The sequence below is a fragment of the Podarcis filfolensis genome (genome assembly GCF_964270895.1).
Source record: "Podarcis filfolensis genome assembly, chromosome: 12".
NCBI lineage: Eukaryota > Metazoa > Chordata > Lepidosauria > Squamata > Lacertidae > Podarcis > Podarcis filfolensis.
This window is the reverse complement of record NC_139614.1, coordinates 44712502-44732055: the sequence shown is the minus strand read 5'-3', so window position 1 is coordinate 44732055 and position 19554 is coordinate 44712502. Positions and strand designations below refer to the sequence as shown.

The following is a 19554-nucleotide window of genomic DNA, read 5'->3' as shown; positions in this document are numbered from 1 at the left end:
GGCTCAGAACCTAATTGGTAGCCAATGCAGTTGGGTCAGGATTGGTGTCATATGCTCAACCCGTGCCTTGCCCCAGTCAGCAACCTGGCCGCTGAATAGTGTTGTTGTTGTCATTTTAAATTTATTACCTGTAGTGAGAGTTCCAGAGTTGTGGGGCCACTGTTGAGAAAGGCCTCTCACATGTAGTCTGGAACAATATCTAGGAACATTTTATATACAGCCGTACCTTGGATCCTGAACGCCTTGCAAGTTGAATGTTTTGGTGTTTGGTTTGCAAACCTTCTTTGGAACCCGAAAGTCCAATGGGGCTTCCGATTGGCTGCAGGAGCTTCCTGCAGCCAACCAGAAGCTGCGCTTTGGTTTCCGAACGTTTTGGAAGTCAAACGGACTTCCGGAAAGGATTCCGTTTGACTTCCAAGGTACGACTGTACTGCCTTTCCTTGAGGAAGCCCAACCCCCTCCTCACAACCACCCCGTGATGTAGCTTGTTGATGAGTTGGCAACTAGCCACAGAATGTAATAGCTAAAAGAATTTGAACCTGGTGTTTTCCAGTCTTAGTCGAACACACTAAGCCATTTTGACCCTCACAGTGGCAGGAGCTGAAGTGAGTTCCTATTGGGTACCCTTAGATGGTGCACAGTCCTCAGCTTTCAGTTCTCTTCTTTCCTTATTGGATCATTTCCTTGCAACGTGTTTGGGGTTTCCTTACAGTAGTCATAGATTTCTCTGCCTGTTTTAACTATGCTGAATGAATTCACATATGTGATCCCTGTATAGGCACATCTGCTTTCCAACTGCGCTAGTAATTCTTCTTTTTAAAAAAGATGTCTCAGAAGGAAAAACGAACTGGGCATCCGTATACTAAGAACGTTTAGCAGTTGGTAGAAAAAAAAACACACCCCTCTTTTAACACATGAGAAAACCTTTAACTTTCCTTAAGTGTTAATAGAGGAAGTTTAGGATTAAAGGGGCTACGTGAAGAATCCATTGTGCGCGCTTAAGTCATTCACAAGACACTTGACATTTTCCACTAATCAGACACGTTTTCTAAAAGTCCGTATAGCTTTGGCAGTGCAAAAACTATGAGCTAGTAGAGAACGGGACACAATAAGAAAAGAATACAGAGGTACCTCGGGTTACATACGCTTCAGGTTACAGACTCCGCTAACCCAGAAATAGTGCTTCAGGTTCAGAACTTTGCTTCAGGATGAGAACAGAAATTGGGCTCCGGCGGCATGGCGGCAGCAGCAGGAGGCCCCATTAGCTAAAGTGGTGCTTCAGGTTAAGAACAGTTTCAGGTTAAGAACGGACCTCCGGAACGAATTAAGTACTTAACCCGAGGTACCACTGTAATCAGAATTCTTCTAAGAATGCTCAATCGTTTCCCTATGCCAGTGTTTTCTGGATATAGCTCCACATTGACACTACAGTCCTATAAAACACTTACCTGGAAGAAAGATCTATTGAACTGGATGAGTCTTCTGAGCAGACATCCGTAGGGATTTCACTCTCATCAGAACCTAGGAATGACCGAAGTTAGTCATGATTTAAATGCGAGCTAATGTGCAAAGCAATCTGGGCGGCGTGGATGTGGGGGGGGGGGAGATCTGCTGTGGGGCTGCTGTCATTTCCTGCACTTTACTGTCTCACACCAAGCAGAGACACAGAGCAGGGGTAAGCATGGCTTGCTTGCTCCTGCAGCCTCCAACGTCTGTCAGGCATTTCCATTGGAAATTACAGCATTCATTCTGGAGGGGGGGAATGTATCCAGGCATAAATATTAGCATATGGATTTTTGCAATGCTAATCCCTGTCCACTTTTGCTCCTCTTTTTTTGACAGGGCATAAGTAGTCACCCACAAAGGGCGCAGGTGAGGAGAAGTGGCTCTATGGCATTTATTCTATAGTTTTAACTGTTGTCAACTGCTCTGATATCTGCTATGAATAGGGGTTTATATATTTATTTTTCTTAAGGTGCAGAGATCGCACACATGCCAGCTAATTTGCGCATGCAGGCAGGCAAAGGTGCAAAACTTGTTTTACAAGTGGCCTATAATATTTCGTTCTGCGTTTGTGAGGCATCTATCTCTTAACATCAGGCAAGGCTTCTCAATATGGGCAGGCAGTGAGCTGATGACCGCAGTGCACAGGCAGGCCAATACCTTTGCTGTGAATATTTTTGACACCTGCCAAAAACTTATTTGTTTTGGCAAGACCTACCCAGACATGTTATCTTATTTATGTTTACTTTGTTTTTAAATTAAGTCAATTTTATCTCTATTTTGATAATTTTCTTGGGTTGCATTCAACTAAATTTTACTCTAAGCAGACTCACTGGAATTAATGAAGCGAAGTTACATCACTGGCAGTAATTTCAGTGAGTCTGAGTAAAAAGTTGACTACAACCCAAGAAAATTACGTCTACTTGTTTTTGTAGTTTGTTGGCTATAAAAAAGTATTTATAAAAAATGTTTTATACTATTTTCATGCAAACTGTTTAGATGTTGTTATTATCATTCATATATAAAAGATACTTGATTCAGCAGTCAAGGATATGTGGAGCTATATTGGGTCCATGTGTAAGCATTCTCTTACAGGGTTGGAAGGAAAATATGAGTTTATTCTTTTAAATATATGTACACACTTGGTCTAACGTGAGCCAACTTCTGCAATTAAGCAGGAAATTGCATAAATTAAAGCAACAATAAATGTTTGGGCTGGAGCAGTATGTCCCACAGATGTGGTCTAAAAATTCCCTAGACTGAAGGCGCCGTTTTGTCACATTGCCTGTATGCGGTTTCCAGGGCAGGTACAAGACATTTTTGCACCTGAGGCAAACCACAAAATGGTGCCACACTCCCTGGCAGAGAAGAAGGGGTGAGTAACAATCTATATCAGGAACAAAGGGGGAGGAATAAAGATCTGCATCAGTATCCGCTGCCCTTGTGGATCCTGTCACCCGAAGAGGTCACCTCACCTCCTGTCTCATGGGTGGGCCGGCCCTGGCGGTTTCTGAACAAACACTCCACCAGCAGAGAGCAAGACACCCTGATTCTCTACTGAATTAAGTAAGTTCAGCTCCATACACTGTAGTGCAGGAAAGGTATCCTGGTGCCCTACAGATTTGGACTCCAACCCCCATCAGCCTAGTCATCACGAGGAGAATTGTAGTCCATAACATACAGCAGGTACCACATTGGTGATGATGATTGAATTTTGATTTCTTAACTGCCCTTCACCATAAGATGCCAGGGCTGCTTTATAGCAATATGGTACAAAGAACAGTTGAAAACAACTTACGTGGATGACTTGGAAGGTTCACACATTCGCAAAGCACACTGCTCGTGACGTAAACCTATATTGAGGCATAGTGATAATTATTATTATTATTATGATAAAATGGGTCAGTCAACTAGATTGGTTAAAAAGACAAACGCGATTTCATTTTTGGAAAAACAAATCGTAGACAGTCCTAGCTTAATGGACTTCACACATCCAATAATATTCATATCTCTGTAAGTGCTTTAAAAAATAACAACAGGGTCATCCTCAGGTTCCAGAAATGTTTCGATCGCAACAATAAGACCCATGCACTTGTTCTGGCACTTGAACACAGGAGCCTTTGCCAATCTCACTGAACTCTTTTGCAGAGTGTGACTGAAACATACTCAACTTCCCAATGACTAGGGTGGGAAGAATTGGAAGAGATGCACCCAAGGAGCTTGAAAAATGGAAACTGGGATCATAAAACCCTTGTTCCTTCTCAGCCACAAGGTAACTGTGGGACCACCTCTTCATATATCACATCTTGACTGCAAGGTTTTTTTTGTGAATGGACCATCTACGATGGAACTTTCTGTTCCATCTCACCCAACAAGGTGAGGACCATCTTCCACAACATCTGGGGGAGACAGTTTCTTACACCCTTGGTAGTCTGTGTGAATAAATTGAACCTTGCAGGAGAGAGGACTGTAGGATAGCAACTGCTCTGAAAGAATTGCTCCAAAGAACAGGCCTGTTATTTCCAGAGTAAATACAAGACTTCTGGCAGGGCGTATGGAAGAATTCTCACAAAAACAGCCAACAACAACAACACATAATAGGAGCGCAAGCGAAATTGGCAGTTCCAGTCACGGAGATAATCAGGCATGAAACAGAAGCATGATAACATTTACTGCATCTGTGTCTGCAAACACAAAGGTTATACCCTACCAATTCTTCTTCTTTTAAAATTGAGCATAATCCGTAATCAGTTATTTTCAGGATCATTGACCTTCGCTTTCACATTATGTGGGGGCAGGGGAGCACCTAGTTCAGATGCCTAAAATTATTAGCATTGACGTTTGTCATCCAATAATAGATATTTATAGACTTGTTTTTGACAGTGCCCTACAGCCCCTCACTACTGAAAACAGAACGGCTCCAAAGGGAACACATAGAAAAATTCTAGCAAGCCATCAGTCCCTACAGCCCAGCACATTCTACTTGGAGCCCATGGTTACATTTTCTAGTGCAAGTCTGCCATCTTTGGCTCCTGGCTTTCTCGCACGTCACCCTTTGAAAACCAGCACTGCAAGCAAGCTAAATAAATTCCGTTCAGTAAATTATGTGAGGTTTAGTCAAAGGATCTACTGATTTGCCTTGTGCTTGGGTAAAAACAGCAGTTCTGAAGCAAGAGGCACATTTTCTTTTTCAACATGATGTTATGCACATGCGTCCTAGCAGACAACATCCAAGAAAAGGCAAGATAACGTTTTCCATCTGCAGTTTTTATATGAATTAGAAACACCGGCAGCACTGAATTAGAAATTGGGAGATTTGGGTTTAAATGCCCACTTGACCAGCAAGCTCACTGGGGGAGCTTACCCAGTCTCAGAAAATATAAACATAAAAAGGGGGAAGGGTATGTACATTGCCTTATGTTCCTGGAGGAAAGATGGGATATAAATGCCATAATTAAAAATCTAATTAAAATCATGGGATGGCAGAGTTGGAAGGAACCCTGAGAGTCATCTAGTCCAACCTCTTGCAATGCAGGAATCTCAACTAGACCATACATCTACTTAAAAACCTCCAAAGAAAGGGAGTTCACTGCCCCTCATTCCCCTGACGTGCCCATAGAAAGCCTAGAAAAACACACCGACCCTGGAGCTATTTAGAGCAGGCTAATGCACGCCTCTCCAAATGTTGCAGAACTTCAACTTCCATCATCCCTGGCCATCAGGCATGAAGATCAAGGCTGATGGGAGTCCCAGCAAGATCTGCAGAGCTAGAGGTTTGCCCACGCCTGTATTCGTGTCAAGGGGAGATTTAGGAGGAAGAGGAGGAGGAGGAGGCTGAATGAGGAAAAGGAAAATTGGAAAATCTAGCTCCCCCACCAGAATGGGAACAAGCCTGGAACCTCACGTGCAAAGAGGCCCACGCAAGTCAACAGAGCTTAGGAAGTGGCGATTACTCCACCAGGGAATCTCCGTCCTAACAATAATTCCAACTCTAGGATTGCTCAACCCCTTTTACTGTAACAACAGACAACAATTTCATCCCGTTGCCCAGTCATTATCCATTGTGTGGACTCCACACTTGCTGTTAGCTGTTGCTTAGTACGGCGATAGGGCCACATTTTCCAGACATTAGCTTCATCTGCCTATCGTCACATGAATTTTCAATCAGAACTATCATGGAAATCAGTTTCTATCCCCCCCCCCTTTTAAACAGAAGCAAACTGCAAGGTTCCCCCCGCCTTTAGTCCCACTCATCCCTGCAATATCAAGGCTTTGTAATCAGATACTGAAATGAAGCTCTTCTGATAGGCTGTGGGGAAGAGATGTTCTGCTCTCTTTCTTTCTGGTGAGTTTGGGGTGAGAAATGCCCCTTAAAAAATGCCCAGGGGTCTTAACCCCACCCATCAATCTAGCATACATGGCTAAAAAATTAGACTAATTCACAGAGCATCAGAGAAGCCGCTGCTAAGCAAAACCTCCAAGGCAGTGTACCTCTAAATAACAGCTGCTGTGCAGATGCAACTAGGAAACGCTGGTGCCTATGGAAAAACAGATTGTTGGCCTATATAGACTTTCCTTCTGGTGCTGCAGGCCTTTTTGGATATACTTAACCCACAGGTGGCCCTGGAGGAGTGACAGACTTGACTGGAGAAGGGATAAGATCGGTTAAGGCAGCATTAAGAATAGGTGAATTTGTCAATTTCGGTTACTCTCAGTTTCTGTTTTCCCCACTTTAAGTTCCATATTTCCACATTAGTTTGTGGTTTGTTTTTTTAAAAAAAGCAAACCTCCATGAAAGTTCAGCAGCATATTGGTGTGGATTTCTCTTAATCAACACATTTTTGCAAAGCACTATTTCCCCTTTAAATAGACGGTTACACATTTTGGTAAGTTGTTTTACCCATATATACATTTTATACCCATATATACATTATTTCCTTTCGTATATGCATTTATGTGCACGTTACTTGACTGGAAAAACTGCGTTGCAAGATTTGGATAATTTATGTTTCAGTTTGCGTATTATTCTGGAGAGTCCAGGGTAGGTAGGTTGTGCATAAATAAAAGCTGAATCAAATCTCTCCCCCAACCTTGTACAGCATCTAATGCCTACTGTCCTGTTCTTGCTTGCTAGACTCAGGCAGGGTAAGGTGGTATCATGGCTCAGTTAGTTAGTTTATTGCCTTTTAAATAGGTTGTGCCCATGTGTCCTGCTTTGCAGAGGACCCTGACCGCCCAGTGGAATCGCTATTTGGTCCAAGTCCAGTTTAAAGATAAAAAGAACAAGTAGCAAGGGAGATCAGGGCCCTTGAAAGTGCCCATTAAACCTTAGCCCATGGGTAGGCAAACCAAGGCCCGGGGGCCGGATCCAGACCAATCGCCTTCTCAATCCGGCCCGTGGATGGTCCAGGAATTGGCATGTTTTTACATGAGTAGAATGTGCCCTTTTATTTAAAGTGCATCTCTGGGTTATTTGTGGGGCTAAGGAATTCGTTCACCCCCCCCCAATATAGTCTAGCCCCCACAAGGTCTGAGGGACAGTGGACCGGCCCCCTGCTGAAAAAGTTTGCTGACCCCTGCCTTAGCCCCTGGACAGCACAGAGGTCACCTGGCTGCAGTCTTCCACTCAGTGTGTAGTGTATTTCTACTTAGCTTAGTAATAATTTCTAAAGTTGCATCTATATGCATATATTAGTGTTATGAAAATCGGTGTCCTTTGCGGCTATGCTTTTCTCCCTACAGTGGCCGCTGTAATGAGAAAACCCCATATTGTAGCTTTTCAGGTTCTGTCTTGGGCCAATAGCCCATCCATTTGTGGACGAGTTATGCAGTGGCAAAATGGACTGTACCACTTTGGGCTATACTAGGGTGGCCACGAAAGAGGAAATGCAACAGCAGCAGTAGCAGCAGCAGCAACAACAACATAGAGAGTACCAATTTGCATAATATTTGCATGTGGCAATTTATATGGATACATGCAAAAGACTATTCTCATTTAAACAGAACAAATCTCACTCTAGTGAGGAAGAATATGAGCAGGCGGTTTTACTTTAAGCCAGTGAAAATGAGGAAACTAATGGGAATGAAGGGATGGAAGTTTCAAGGAGCTGGGCAGGGTCTGCAAAAAAATAAGGCTAGGGGCCACAGGTTGCCCACAAGTCCCCTTGATATTCTCTCTCTCTGGGATTTTGAGCTTCCAGAGATTGTCATGTCTCAGCCTGTCTGGATAAAAGCCTCAGTGAATGAGAAGGAGCGAATTGGACCAAAACCTCCAGCACGTACAACATGTGTGCCCTGCTGAGCTACAGGCACCAAGATGGGGCAGGCTCGCTTCCATAATCTGTGTCTTCTTGTCTGGCTTTGGTGCCTGAGGGCACAACAGACCCCCTTTTCCCTTTGCAACCTTTGATGGCCAAGCGAGAAAAGAGCAAGAAAGGGCTCCTTTGAAAGGGAGTCACAAGGCGAGTCGAAATCCCCCGTGCTCATTTCAAAAGGAGGCTTCGTTGTCAAACTACATAAAGAGCTCGCTGTAAAGGGTTTTGCTCAGTAGGTCTCCTCTTAAATCATCAGGACAAACAATAATTGTTTAGGGAGCCCAAGGTGACCGAACAGGGCAGCAGCTACAGCCTGGGAGGGAGAAATGCCATAACTCTTTTGGAGAACCACATTCATCTTTCAACCATTAGCTTTCTTCTTTTTTTCCTAGAAGCATTTTGGAATAAAGCTCTTTCAAATTTAAGAAAACAGATTTATGAGCTTATGTTATATCATCTTACTGATTCTTCAGTGGCTGTCTATACTTCTTCCTAAACACGCCCCCTGGATAAAATATGTTTAGAAGCATGTACAATGAGATAAAGTATGTATTTCAGTATTTGTTTTTCAATTCAGTACATATTTAACTAATTTTTAAAAAATTGCAGATTAACACAGAAGTGGATTATGAGATTATGAAGTAACACATGGAGACTTGACACAAGCTGATCTATCCAACCCTTGCCCTGTACTAGCATCTTCTAGCATTTCACTTTAATTATTTGTGATTTATGGAGTTTTAAAGATTTTTCCTTTTTCCTATATCGCAGCTTACATGCTTGCTTTGCCATTACTAGTCTCACAAAATGTTCCTTAGCACTTTATTAGCACGTTGAACCCCCAACTTCTTGGTTCAGACATTCACAACACCACATTTTAAGAAGCCGGCCACCCAGTGTCTGCAAGATCACAACTAATATAACCACGTGCAAAAAAAATTCCTTGCATTTGTCAGCATATCTAAAAAGCTTCTCCCATGACTGGGGGTGGGGTGGGGATGTCCCTCTTTCCTGTATTTCTTTATTGCAGCCTTAATTTCATCGTGCTGCACCTTATTCACAAAATTGTATCTGGTCACTGATCTTACAGGTGCGGACGAAGGATGTAGTGGATGCTTGCGGCCACTGGAGGGCAATCTCGTGTTTGCTAAGCTGACCATCACGTGGTCCTTGGCTTAAATGAAACTATTCTCTCTGTTCAGGGCCAATTCTGATTTATGTGTCCCTCTGGAAGCTGTCAAAAACAAGGCTTGAGGTAGGAGCATCACATGCAGGCAGCAACAGCTGTTGTGTGGTCTGTACCAACTTGGTGGAGAGACTCCACACCAGAGTTGCGTATCGCTTGGGTCTGTGGCAAGCTGCATAGAGGTGCCCTTGCAATAAAGGGGAAAATGGAGGTTGTACGATATACAAATCCCAGATACATATGTCATGTCCCTTGGAACATACAATGCCTCCGCTCATATTTAAAGCACAATATAGCTCGGTCCAGCTAGGAAAACATGCACCCATAGGTCATAGGCCAAGGCCAGCCCAAGACATTTTGGCACCACAAAATGAACTACAAAATTGCTCCCCACCTGGGAAGATGGAAGAAACGAGGAGAGTGGGGAATCAAATCAACCTTTACCTGATGGGTGAAATGGGAATCAAATTCGGAAGGCAGAAGGGAAGGGGCCTGTTCTGAATCACACTGGTCAGGTGCAGAACCAAGGAGACCCCCCAGCAGCAGCCCCCACAATTTACCCGCTAGGGTGGGAGGAGACTAGCTGCCCTTCCTATTTGCTGACAGGCCACTGTAGGGACAGCATGGTGGGCTGCCGAGGAGGAGGCAGATCCTGCCCCGTTGGATGCTGCCACCCGAGGCAGTTGTCTGATGGGTGGGCCGGCCCTACCCTTAGCAGAGCTAGTCCAGACACCTGTTGCTTCCAGCTAAGCCCTGAGAGCACCTCCCCCCTTCATCAAGTACTCTTATTTCTGGGAGAAATATAATGTTCTTCCCCATTTACCCGCTGCAGACATTCCATTGCAAATGCAAATAAATAAATAAACGGAAGATCCCTTTTAATGTAACATCTGCCCTGGCTTTCACTTACCAGTCTGAGTGGTTTGAATTGGATGTGCATCTAAACGACATCACAGTCAATCACATTGCTTTGGATTGGATGCACTTAATGTGTGCATCCCTATCTATATTCTTGTACAACTATTAAATAACGCTAACTAAATTATGCTTAATTAAAGCTGGGCCAGGGCCATGAGGAAAGGGGGAATCAAATCAACCTTTACGGCCTCGGTCCTGTATACCTGAAGGAGCGTCTCCACCCCCATCGTTCAACCCGGACACTGAGGTCCAGCTCCAAGGGCCTTCTGGCGGTTCCCTCATTGCGAGAAGTGAGGTTACAGGGAACCAAACAGAGGGCCTTCTTGGTAGTGGCACCTGCCCTGTGGAACACCCTCCCTTCAGATGTCAAGGAAATAAGTAGCTATCCTATTTTTAAAAGACATCTGAAGACAGCCCTGTTCAGGGAAGTTTTTAATATTTAACGCTGTATTGTTTTTAATACTTGATTGGGAGCCACCCAGAGTGGCTGGGGAAACTCAGCCAGATGGGCAGGGTATAAATAATAAATTATTATTATTATAATTATTATGACATAATGAAATTCAGATTATTGCCTATGTAGGGTGGTGAGATAAAAAAAGAGGTAGGTAGGGGGTCTTGCACCTTTAATATTTGTGTAGAAGCTAAGCTGCATCTGTATGCCAAGCTACACCCAATGAAATTCCCTCTTGTTCTCAACTATTAAAGGTACAGGAGCCCCATAAGCTTTTTCCAACTGGTCACCCCTGTAGCCGTCATCAGACATTTGTTCATGTAGAAAAGGTGAGGATCTGCTTGGGTGAGCTGTAGCACGAAAGTTATGCAAACTTTTTAATTCAGAAGAATTTAACATTTCCTTGGGACCATTTATCGTGCTGCTGTATTTTTTCTTTTTCGATATTTCTGTGGCTGTCATTTCTCTAGCAGTTACTGATCCTCTCAATTTGTGCCCCACACATTTCTTCCAAAAATTTGAGATTATAAATGAAGATGTATGTGTGTATATATTTATATTAAAAAATGTATAGTCTTACCTCAAAATCCATATGCTTTGGAATTTCTGAAGTCCCATCAGTTTCTTTTTGAGCAGTCTTTCATAAGCTGTCGACAGCCAAAATATTACCACTGTATGTTCTCTAGCGAATGCTGCCTGACACAATTGCATGTTATCAGAATTTTTAAAATTCCATTACATATCAGCCAACTAACACATATTAAGTATTACTGCATTCCAGCCAAAATATGATAGAACAATCATTTTCAAGTTTTCTTCAACATCACTACGAGCACTCATCACTACTGATTTTTATTTGCAATGGATAACCCCACTGAGGAATGTTGCTTCTTCAGCAAAGATCCCTTTCTCTTTAGAACTGATAGGCACATTTGGAATTTTTAGGAAGTTTTGTGGGCGCCATCACAAAATGGCTGCCGTGAGGGGAGACACCCATTCACAAAATGGCTGCCTTTGTGACTGCGGCCAGTCACAAAACACCCATTGCGCAGGAGGCAAATTGGTCAGTCTGAGGCACAAATAACTAGGCCCAATAAACCAAGCACAAGTCAGAGGTGAGGTCTGAGCCCCAAAATACACGCCTTTAAACTCAGAGTTTTCTACACTCAACGGAACACCAGTTTCACAGAAGTCAAAACATAAGTTTCACAGAAGGCAATTTTCTCTCTCTCTGAGTGCTAGCCAACTCACCCCCCAATTTTCCTTGCTTCTCCTCTCTGGTTGAAACAATTGGTATGGGGAGCTGGGGAGGGGCACATGCTGGCCCCCATTCCCAACATCCCATGTCCATGTCCATTTAACCCCTGTGTTGGATGGGAACGTGTCTGAAACCAGATTCTAAGCGTTTACACCTGTTCTACGCATTAACACAGTCCTGGATCGAGAAGAGGCTTTGTATTATACCTCCTTGATCACTGCAGGAAGGTCAGAATTGGAGATGCCAAAGAGAGGGACAAATTGCTTCAACACAGTTATAAGAGCGCCTGAATATTTTCTATTCTGTGACATATGCCATGATCCCAAGTCAACAAAAAAATTAAAAAAACACATTTTCTTTCATCAAAGTGTTAGGTGGGAAAATCTCCTTAGCTTATTTTCCCCCTTTTTATATATAAAAAAACCTGATATTTTCAGAGCAACAAAAATAAAAGCTTTTATTTGTTCATTTGAATATAAAACAGGCGTTATCACAGATGTACAAAGCGTACTGGTGGTTTAACATACAAGAAGGTTGCTGTTTTGTTTGCACATAAAAATTTTCGTTTGAAACTGTGATTGGCTGAGTTACATGAATTTCTCTAACCAGTCACCACACTCTATGAAATAACGCTGCTAACATTCAACTGATAAAAGGGACAGTCTTCCCTTGGGTAAAGTGTCAAGCAGGATTAAATATATATAATAAACAAGCACCATGAGGAATCTGCTCCTGTTTGATTAGTTTTCGTGTTTAAATGTTCATTGTGGACCCTCTTTCTTTCTTTCTTTTTTATTTTAGTGTGCATGTGCATCAGGTTGATTACATGGTTTTTGTCTGACTTCAAAAGCACAAGGTCACAAGACAAACATTTTATACATTCTCATGAATGGTTTATCTACAGTACAGTTTCTAATACAGAACAATCCTTCTTTATTGCTGAATCTGATGGTACGTGTGTTTCTTTCCCCTTATCTTGCATGACAAAACTAGGAATTCAGTTCATCGTCATTTACTGTCCTAAGTTTGAGAATTTAGACAACCACAGATGGCAGGTTGCAGAAGAGATCAGTTATTAACTGTGTCGTACGACTGCATTGCAGTCCTTTGACCCCTTCCCCAGGAGTGGAAAGTTGACTTGGTGAAGGTTAAAAGTGATGCTTTAATAAAATGACAGCTAAATTTGTGTTTTGCAGCACTGAGATCAGCAATAGCAAGGACATCATCACAAGTTAGTTCATACACTGTAATTATGCTCATAATCAGTCAACGGCTTGTCTGAACCTTACAGCAACTTGACATTTCAAACAGAAAAAAATATATATTATTTTAGGGGACAGAAAAACCCCACACTTTGACAGAATGCTTCAGGGTTGGTCTTCGGAGCATGGGTAGAAATATTCACAGGGCAAAGAAAATCTGAAAAAAGGGGGGCAACTGAAAATTAATACACACCAAAAATAAAAAAAAAGTTTTGCCATGGTGAGATGCTCTGTATTCTGCATGCAGACTAAAAACCATCCCTCATCTTTAAGGACCCTCCCACCCCTGCAAAAATAAAAATGGAAAAAAATGAATTTGGGGTCTTCAGAACCAAATGAAATCTGCAAAGGTAGACAAAAATAATAATTCCCTTGTACATGTTATATAAAGGTCTTGTAGCTTCAGTCCTGCCTCTGTCTTAGTCATGCATATTCTGTCAGCAAGTTAACATTATTTCAAACCATTTAAAAAGCATTCTTGGACTGCTGCTGTTTAATGTTCACCCCTCAAAAATCAGACACAGGTCAGCCAGGTTACACTGGAACAAACCAAAATATGCACTTCAAAACAAACAAACAAAAAAATGGGGGGAGGAAAATTAAATAATAAAGAGATTGACAATTCCGTTTATCCGAAGACAGTGAAATTAGAAAGAAAATAAAAGGCAGCTGTGATCCATGCGTTCCTGTTCTTCCCCAATTGGCAGATTCCCTTTGGAACTGAGAGATGGGATTACTTGCAACACCAGTATCAGTTCCTCTGTTTGGCATAAGGACATGTTAGCAGATGCACCAGGTTGTGCCAAATAGTTTAGAGCGGCTTTTAAGCTACTCTCCAATAACAAACGCGTTATTAAGAGAAAGACTATCGAAAAACAACAGCTTTCTACAAAGTGTGAAGTGGATGGATCACCACCATCCCCTCGCCCAACCTAGACAGAGGGCAGCAGGAAGGCAAACAGATGAACAAAAGCATAATTCTTGTGCAAAACAACCACCAAAAACAAAACAAAAAAACAACAACAAAATCGTCCTTACCAAAAAAAATTAACAAAACCCCCACAAACTTAAAAAAAGGACAATGACCAATATTGTGCAACAATGTTATGCAGCTAAGAAAAACAGTGATATTCTTCAAACCTGCCTTTTCTAACGTCTAAGAAGTGTATGGACATACGTGCCTGCACAAATATTTGTCACCTCCGCGGCAAATAAGAGAATCCTTCGTAGTGCACTGTTGAAGAGTCTTTGGCCGCCAGCAAATCCTACCGCGTTGCATGCACAGAGAGCAGGAGGCGGAATGGCTCTCGCGGGAACCCATTCTTGGTCTCCGCCACCGTGCCGGCTGGACTCTTCCAAGGCTTCCTGGGCTGAAGCCGAGGCTCTTCCCAACTTCTTGCCTCTCTAGCACTGCTGCTGCTCCTCCTCTTCTCCAGGCTCCTAGAGCACACAGGGGGCTGGAGAAGAGCCACGGACTACGGAAGGGTGAACAGCAGAGTGCTGAAGGCAAATTAGGGGCCAAGGGAAGCAGAGTTGCAATTCAGCGGCCTTGCGGAGAAGCAGGCTTGGACGAGATGGCAAGGTGCAGGAATTTATTCCAGCACAGCTACGGGAGCCACTCTATGCCCTGCCCTCTGTGCAGGCGCGGCAGAGGATTGCGACCTTCAACGTTTAACTCGCTGCCTTTAAAGGTAGCAAAATGGTTTCGCTTGCTGGTATCTGGGAGATTCTTTTAGACAGGGATACTTAGCAATCCAGGACCGGTTTTTCCTCGAAGTTTGTGAATAATGTTAGATTATCTACAGTGGGAAAAGAGACACCATGCAAGTGATGAGTACTGCATCCTTTTAAAACTTTAAAATCTTTTTTTTTGTCATTAGTGAATTTATATTTCATATATATATATTTGATGTGATACTATCCACTCAAGATAATACAACCCCTTTGTTTTTTATATTAGCAAACATTACAAGAGATTAATATTCTTGAATGTTTCTCTTTTATACTTCTAAAGAGATCAAAATAAATTAAAGGTTTTGTACATAATTACAGAAGTAGTTAACTTATTTTATCTTTTTAGTTTAGTACAAAGATATCTGCAAGCTCATTGCCGAAATACACCTTATTTATAAATTTCTGTTCATTCTAACACTAATAATCAAAGGCTCTTTTTGCCTTTGCCTTTTTCAGCATTTCCAGAAGAGAAAGCTGTTAAAACTCTTAATTTGAGAAGGTGCTGTTTTGGGTATTTTCCTCGTACCACAATGTAATTTCCTAAGACAATGGGATAGAAAATGGCTTAAAATTAGTAATGGATTCATATTGGAAAAGATTTTTATGGACATTTAAAAACAAGCAAACCAAAACAATTCAGTCATAATATGAGCTGTTTAAAAATATCCACTTGAAGGGCAGATTAAAAAAAAAAAGAGAGAAAAATTAGCTACTTCAGTATAACATAAAATACAAAGCCATATTACTCAGAAAGCAGTATCATCCCAATAAGCAAAAAATAATCTTTTTTAAAAAGTCTAATAATGGGCTTTCCAACAAACTGAAGGCAGTACCCCAAAGTCCTTCTGTGCTAAAATGTAGTGGTAAAAGAAACACGTTTCACATTTTATGTCCTGCCAATAACGAGCGCGTCAAAAAGTCCTAATAGAAACAGTTCCGTTCTGAAGAGTAGCGTCGTTTTCTTGTCAGCACATCGTTTAGTGGACGTCCAAAAAAATTTGTTTATACATCTAGAGTACAGTCCATGGAAGCCTTAATAGATACCAGACTACATGTTGTAGGCCACATAGATGGGATCTAGTTGGTCCGCCAAAAATCCGTCTCGTAGGTGCATACGCTGTTTCTCTCCACGGGAGTTGATAGGAATTACACCAACGTCCACCACAACCACCACCCCTACAATCAGGTAATGCTCCTCCAGGACCACATTGGTGACCAAAGGAACCAGGTCTAAGGCTTCTTGCTCGGATCCATCCAGCTCAACAACAACGACCAACAAGTTTGTCCAGGTAAACACCGCACTGAAATGCAAGTAGGAAAATCACATCACCTTATATCATTCAGTGGTTCCACTGTCAATGCACAACAATTCCTTTAATCCTTGGACTGCCAATGTGGTTGGGTGCAAGGGTGCCCTTGGGGGGCTTTTGAGGGCAAAGCACTTGAGCCCCCTTTTTATCATAAGGTGGTGAGGGTAGTTATTTCCCCCCTACGCTTGAAAAATACAAACCAGAAGGAGGAGGTTGGGGGAGCAATGTCCCTTAGCTTTGGCCTCTTTCAGCAATTTGTGCTTTCCAAGGCTCAGATTGGTAACTCGACTATTTAAACAGAAAGTGGACCACGAGGGCAGGATCAGGGCCTTAGATTGGGGGCAGCCAACATGGTGCTCTCCAAACATTATTAGGCTCTAACTCCCACCAGCCCCAGATAGCATGGCCAGTGGTAAAGGATGATGGGACTTGCAGTCCCAACAACATCTGGAGGGCAGCCCATTGGGTACCCCTCCCTTAGATGAACTTTTGTGGTGGGCAAATGGTCCTGTGGAAGGGAGCTAGCAAACAAGATATTCGCTGTGCCTTGGACATTAAAGCTGAAATGTATACAAAATAAGCACAGCGACCATTCAGAAAGCAGAGCTGGTGATAAAACAGGCAACACCAGGCAGCAAGGACGTACTACCACCAACACTGCTTTGCAAACAGTCGTTTTGTGTTTATTTTATGTACATTTGATGTAATTATCCGCACAGTCAGAATTTCTGGCATTTCATTTACCTCTGACCCCACTGCTTACGTTTGTTTCTCTACAACTATGTGTGTATATATACTTGACATCTGAGGAAAACACTTCATGTATGTGATGAAGTGGACTCCAGCCCACAAAAGCTGAGGCCATAATAAACCTGATTAATTGCCCAAAACCCTCTTTGGTGTTTTTTGGTTTTTTTTGCAATAGAAAAGCCAGAATGTATTATGTTTGTCATTTGGTTCCTGATCTTAGAGCCACTGTATACATATTTCAAGCTTTTCCTCTTACTTACAAAGCACAGCCCCCAAACTATATCAAGATTCTTCTCACAAGTCCTAAACACGCAGATCAGGGATTTCCCTCTTCTTCCTGCTACCGAACATGACAGGTCCGGCCCTACCATTGGACAAAACAACAACGTACTTACCATTCTGTAATGCTCTTGTGTGCTCTAATTACAGACGTCTCGATATCTATGGGGTGATACCTCATTCCTCGCAGTTCCATGGCTTCATCTAGTGCACCTACCACATAAAGTGCATCATGTCGCTCTGGTTCAAGAGAGATAGAGGGGAGAAATCATTTATATGAAGCGTTAAATCACCTGTGCGAGGCAAAGACAGCCGCATCAACACCACCTGGAAGATTTAGCTTTGTTTTAAAAGTCCATTGGTTTAATGGAGTTTCTTTCAGCCCAAGGGCTTCATTCCCAATTGGGCAACTTTCCAGGGACTGGATGACAGCGGTAGGTGTGGATCAAGGAAAACGTGGGTGAAGCAACATATACAACTCTCTCCCTAGTACAGTAGGCTGCAGTCAAAAGAGATATCCACACACACAACATGCTTCATCCCTCACCCAGGCAAGCAGCAGGTATTACTCAGGGAGATACTGCAGCTAGGCAGGATCACAGAAGGTGGGTGCAGAACAAGGCCAGGGAGAGTTGAAGGTGGGGAGAGAGGAAAGGATGAGGTTCCACCTCCTTGGGTTTAATACATTTCCATTTGGCTTCAAGACAGCTAAGCAGAAAAACAAAGCATTGCTTTCTATCGGATTAACACATGCAGCTGCTACAGCTCAGTGGCAGAGCACATGCTTTCATAGGAAGCCATTCATAAATACAACAACAATAATACTATTAATAATCATAATCATAATAAATTGCATGTGGTTCCATCTGCAGCAACTCCAGAAAGGACTGGGAACGACTTCCACCTGAAGTCCTGCAGAGCCACTGCCAACCAGTGTAGGCCAATGGCACAAAGGCAGCTTCCTTCGCAAACCTTCTCATTGTAGGGAAGGTTAGGAAAGGGTGTGTGGAACAAGGGGACTTCCTTTTTGAGATGTTCTATGTTCTTAGCCTTCTCTACGCAAATCAAGGCAAATATCCCCCAAAGATGCAAAGGAGATGGTTGCAAAATCTCTCCTGTCAGATTACAGGAACAGTGCTCATGTTCCCAGCTCCTGCAGTGGAGCAGCCATGGCGGGAAATGCAAATCCAGCAAGGAAATGCTCAGGAAGTCAGGGGTCTCCTGGCACCTTACCTTTCCCCCAACCCCTTCCCCACTGAAATTAAGGCTTGAAAGAACCATTGTACTGTAGACAATAGGACAGACTGCAATGTGAACTTGGTTGCAGTGTGAGAAAGGGGCCCCCAATAGTTCCTCCCCTTTACAAATATGCTCATGGGCCCAAATCGGTTGACAACTCCTGATCTGAAAGCACTCGATACCATAAAAGTAAAGGTAAAGGGACCCCTGACCATTAGGTCCAGTCGTGGCCAACTCTGGGGTTGCGGCGCTCATCTCGTTTTATTGGCCGAGGGAGCGGGCGTACAGCTTCCAGGTCATGTGGCCAGCATGAGTAAGCCGCTTCTGGCGAACCAGAGCAGTGCACGGAAATGCCGTTTACCTTCCCGCTGGAGCGGTACCTATTTATCTACTTGCACTTTGACGTGCTTTCGAACTGCTAGGTTGGCAGGAGCTGGGACCAAACAATGGGAGCTCACCCCGTCGCGGGGATTCAAACCGCCAACCTTCTGATCAGCAAGTCCTAGGCCCTGTGGTTTAACCCACAGCGCCACCTGCATCCCTATACTCGATACCATACAGATTAATAAAAGGCAGTGCGAGAACTTACCCCCATTTGCATCTGTGAGCTCTGTTCTTCTCAGAAATCCCAAGTAGCCAGTCCGTGCCCAGATAGTTTGAGTGTCTCCAAAACTAAGTCTTGAGTTAAAGTGATCTGACTGCAAGGATTCATCACCATAGATAGTGAAGTAGCCACTGGCATTGTGAGCACTATGAACCCATATCTAGGTGGAGAGGAAAAAGTTATGTTTTCACTGGTGTGCTCCGAAGCATACTCTGCTGCAGACATTTTTATATTAAGCACAATAGGAGCCCTTCAACTCAGCCATCAGCTTGCTGAGGAAAATCCAGTCCTATGCACCAGCCTACCCACTGAAAGCCATCCCCAGGAGTAGTTCTGCCAAGGCAAGCACCGCTAACATGCAGTGGCTGAGATCAAGTCTCTATGGCATTCCTATAACCAGTTATTAGCTTTCTGAGGTTGGGATCACATCGGAAAAAATATACGTTAATCGCCTTTATTATAATTTTCAAACTTTTCCACAGAGCAGAAAGCCAGTCAAACAACCAACTTTTTATGTTGCACAAAATAATACAATTTACATACGAAATATGTGCACTATTGCCCTTGCTGCCCCGCACATTCCTAACTCTTGGATCTGGTATAAACCTTTCGCTTGTACTCATGGTTAAAGGTATAAGCCTTCTTCTTTGTACTCATGCCACCCAGTTATCTAAACCAGCCAACAGCAAAGATACACAGATTGCTGAAGAGCAAGTGGCCTCCATAATGCATTTGCACAGAGG

At 43.0% G+C, this 19554-nt stretch overlaps 1 protein-coding gene and 1 long non-coding RNA gene across 8 annotated transcripts in view; both read right to left on the bottom strand.

Moving 5' to 3' along the window:
* Window positions 1–289: 289 nt before the first annotated feature.
* LOC310746281 lies at window positions 290–11610 on the bottom strand. The gene is made up of 3 exons (XR_014540572.1): window positions 10956–11610; window positions 3302–3356; window positions 290–1521 (listed from the first exon to the last, which is right to left on the bottom strand). It is a non-coding gene; the product is annotated as an uncharacterized lncRNA (long non-coding RNA).
* Window positions 11611–12063: 453 nt separating this feature from the next.
* The window catches only part of DIP2C (disco interacting protein 2 homolog C), a 290921-nt gene continuing 283430 nt past the window's right edge, over window positions 12064–19554 (bottom strand). For all 7 annotated transcript variants that reach the window (XM_083579226.1, XM_083579223.1, XM_083579224.1 and 4 more), the window contains 3 exons: window positions 18797–18971; window positions 17085–17208; window positions 12064–15930 (listed from right to left, as the gene is read on the bottom strand). In XM_083579226.1, coding sequence (XP_083435352.1) covers window positions 15678–15930; window positions 17085–17208; window positions 18797–18971 — 552 coding nt within the window. In that variant the 3' untranslated portion in view covers window positions 12064–15677. The remainder of the gene's footprint in view (window positions 15931–17084; window positions 17209–18796; window positions 18972–19554) is intronic.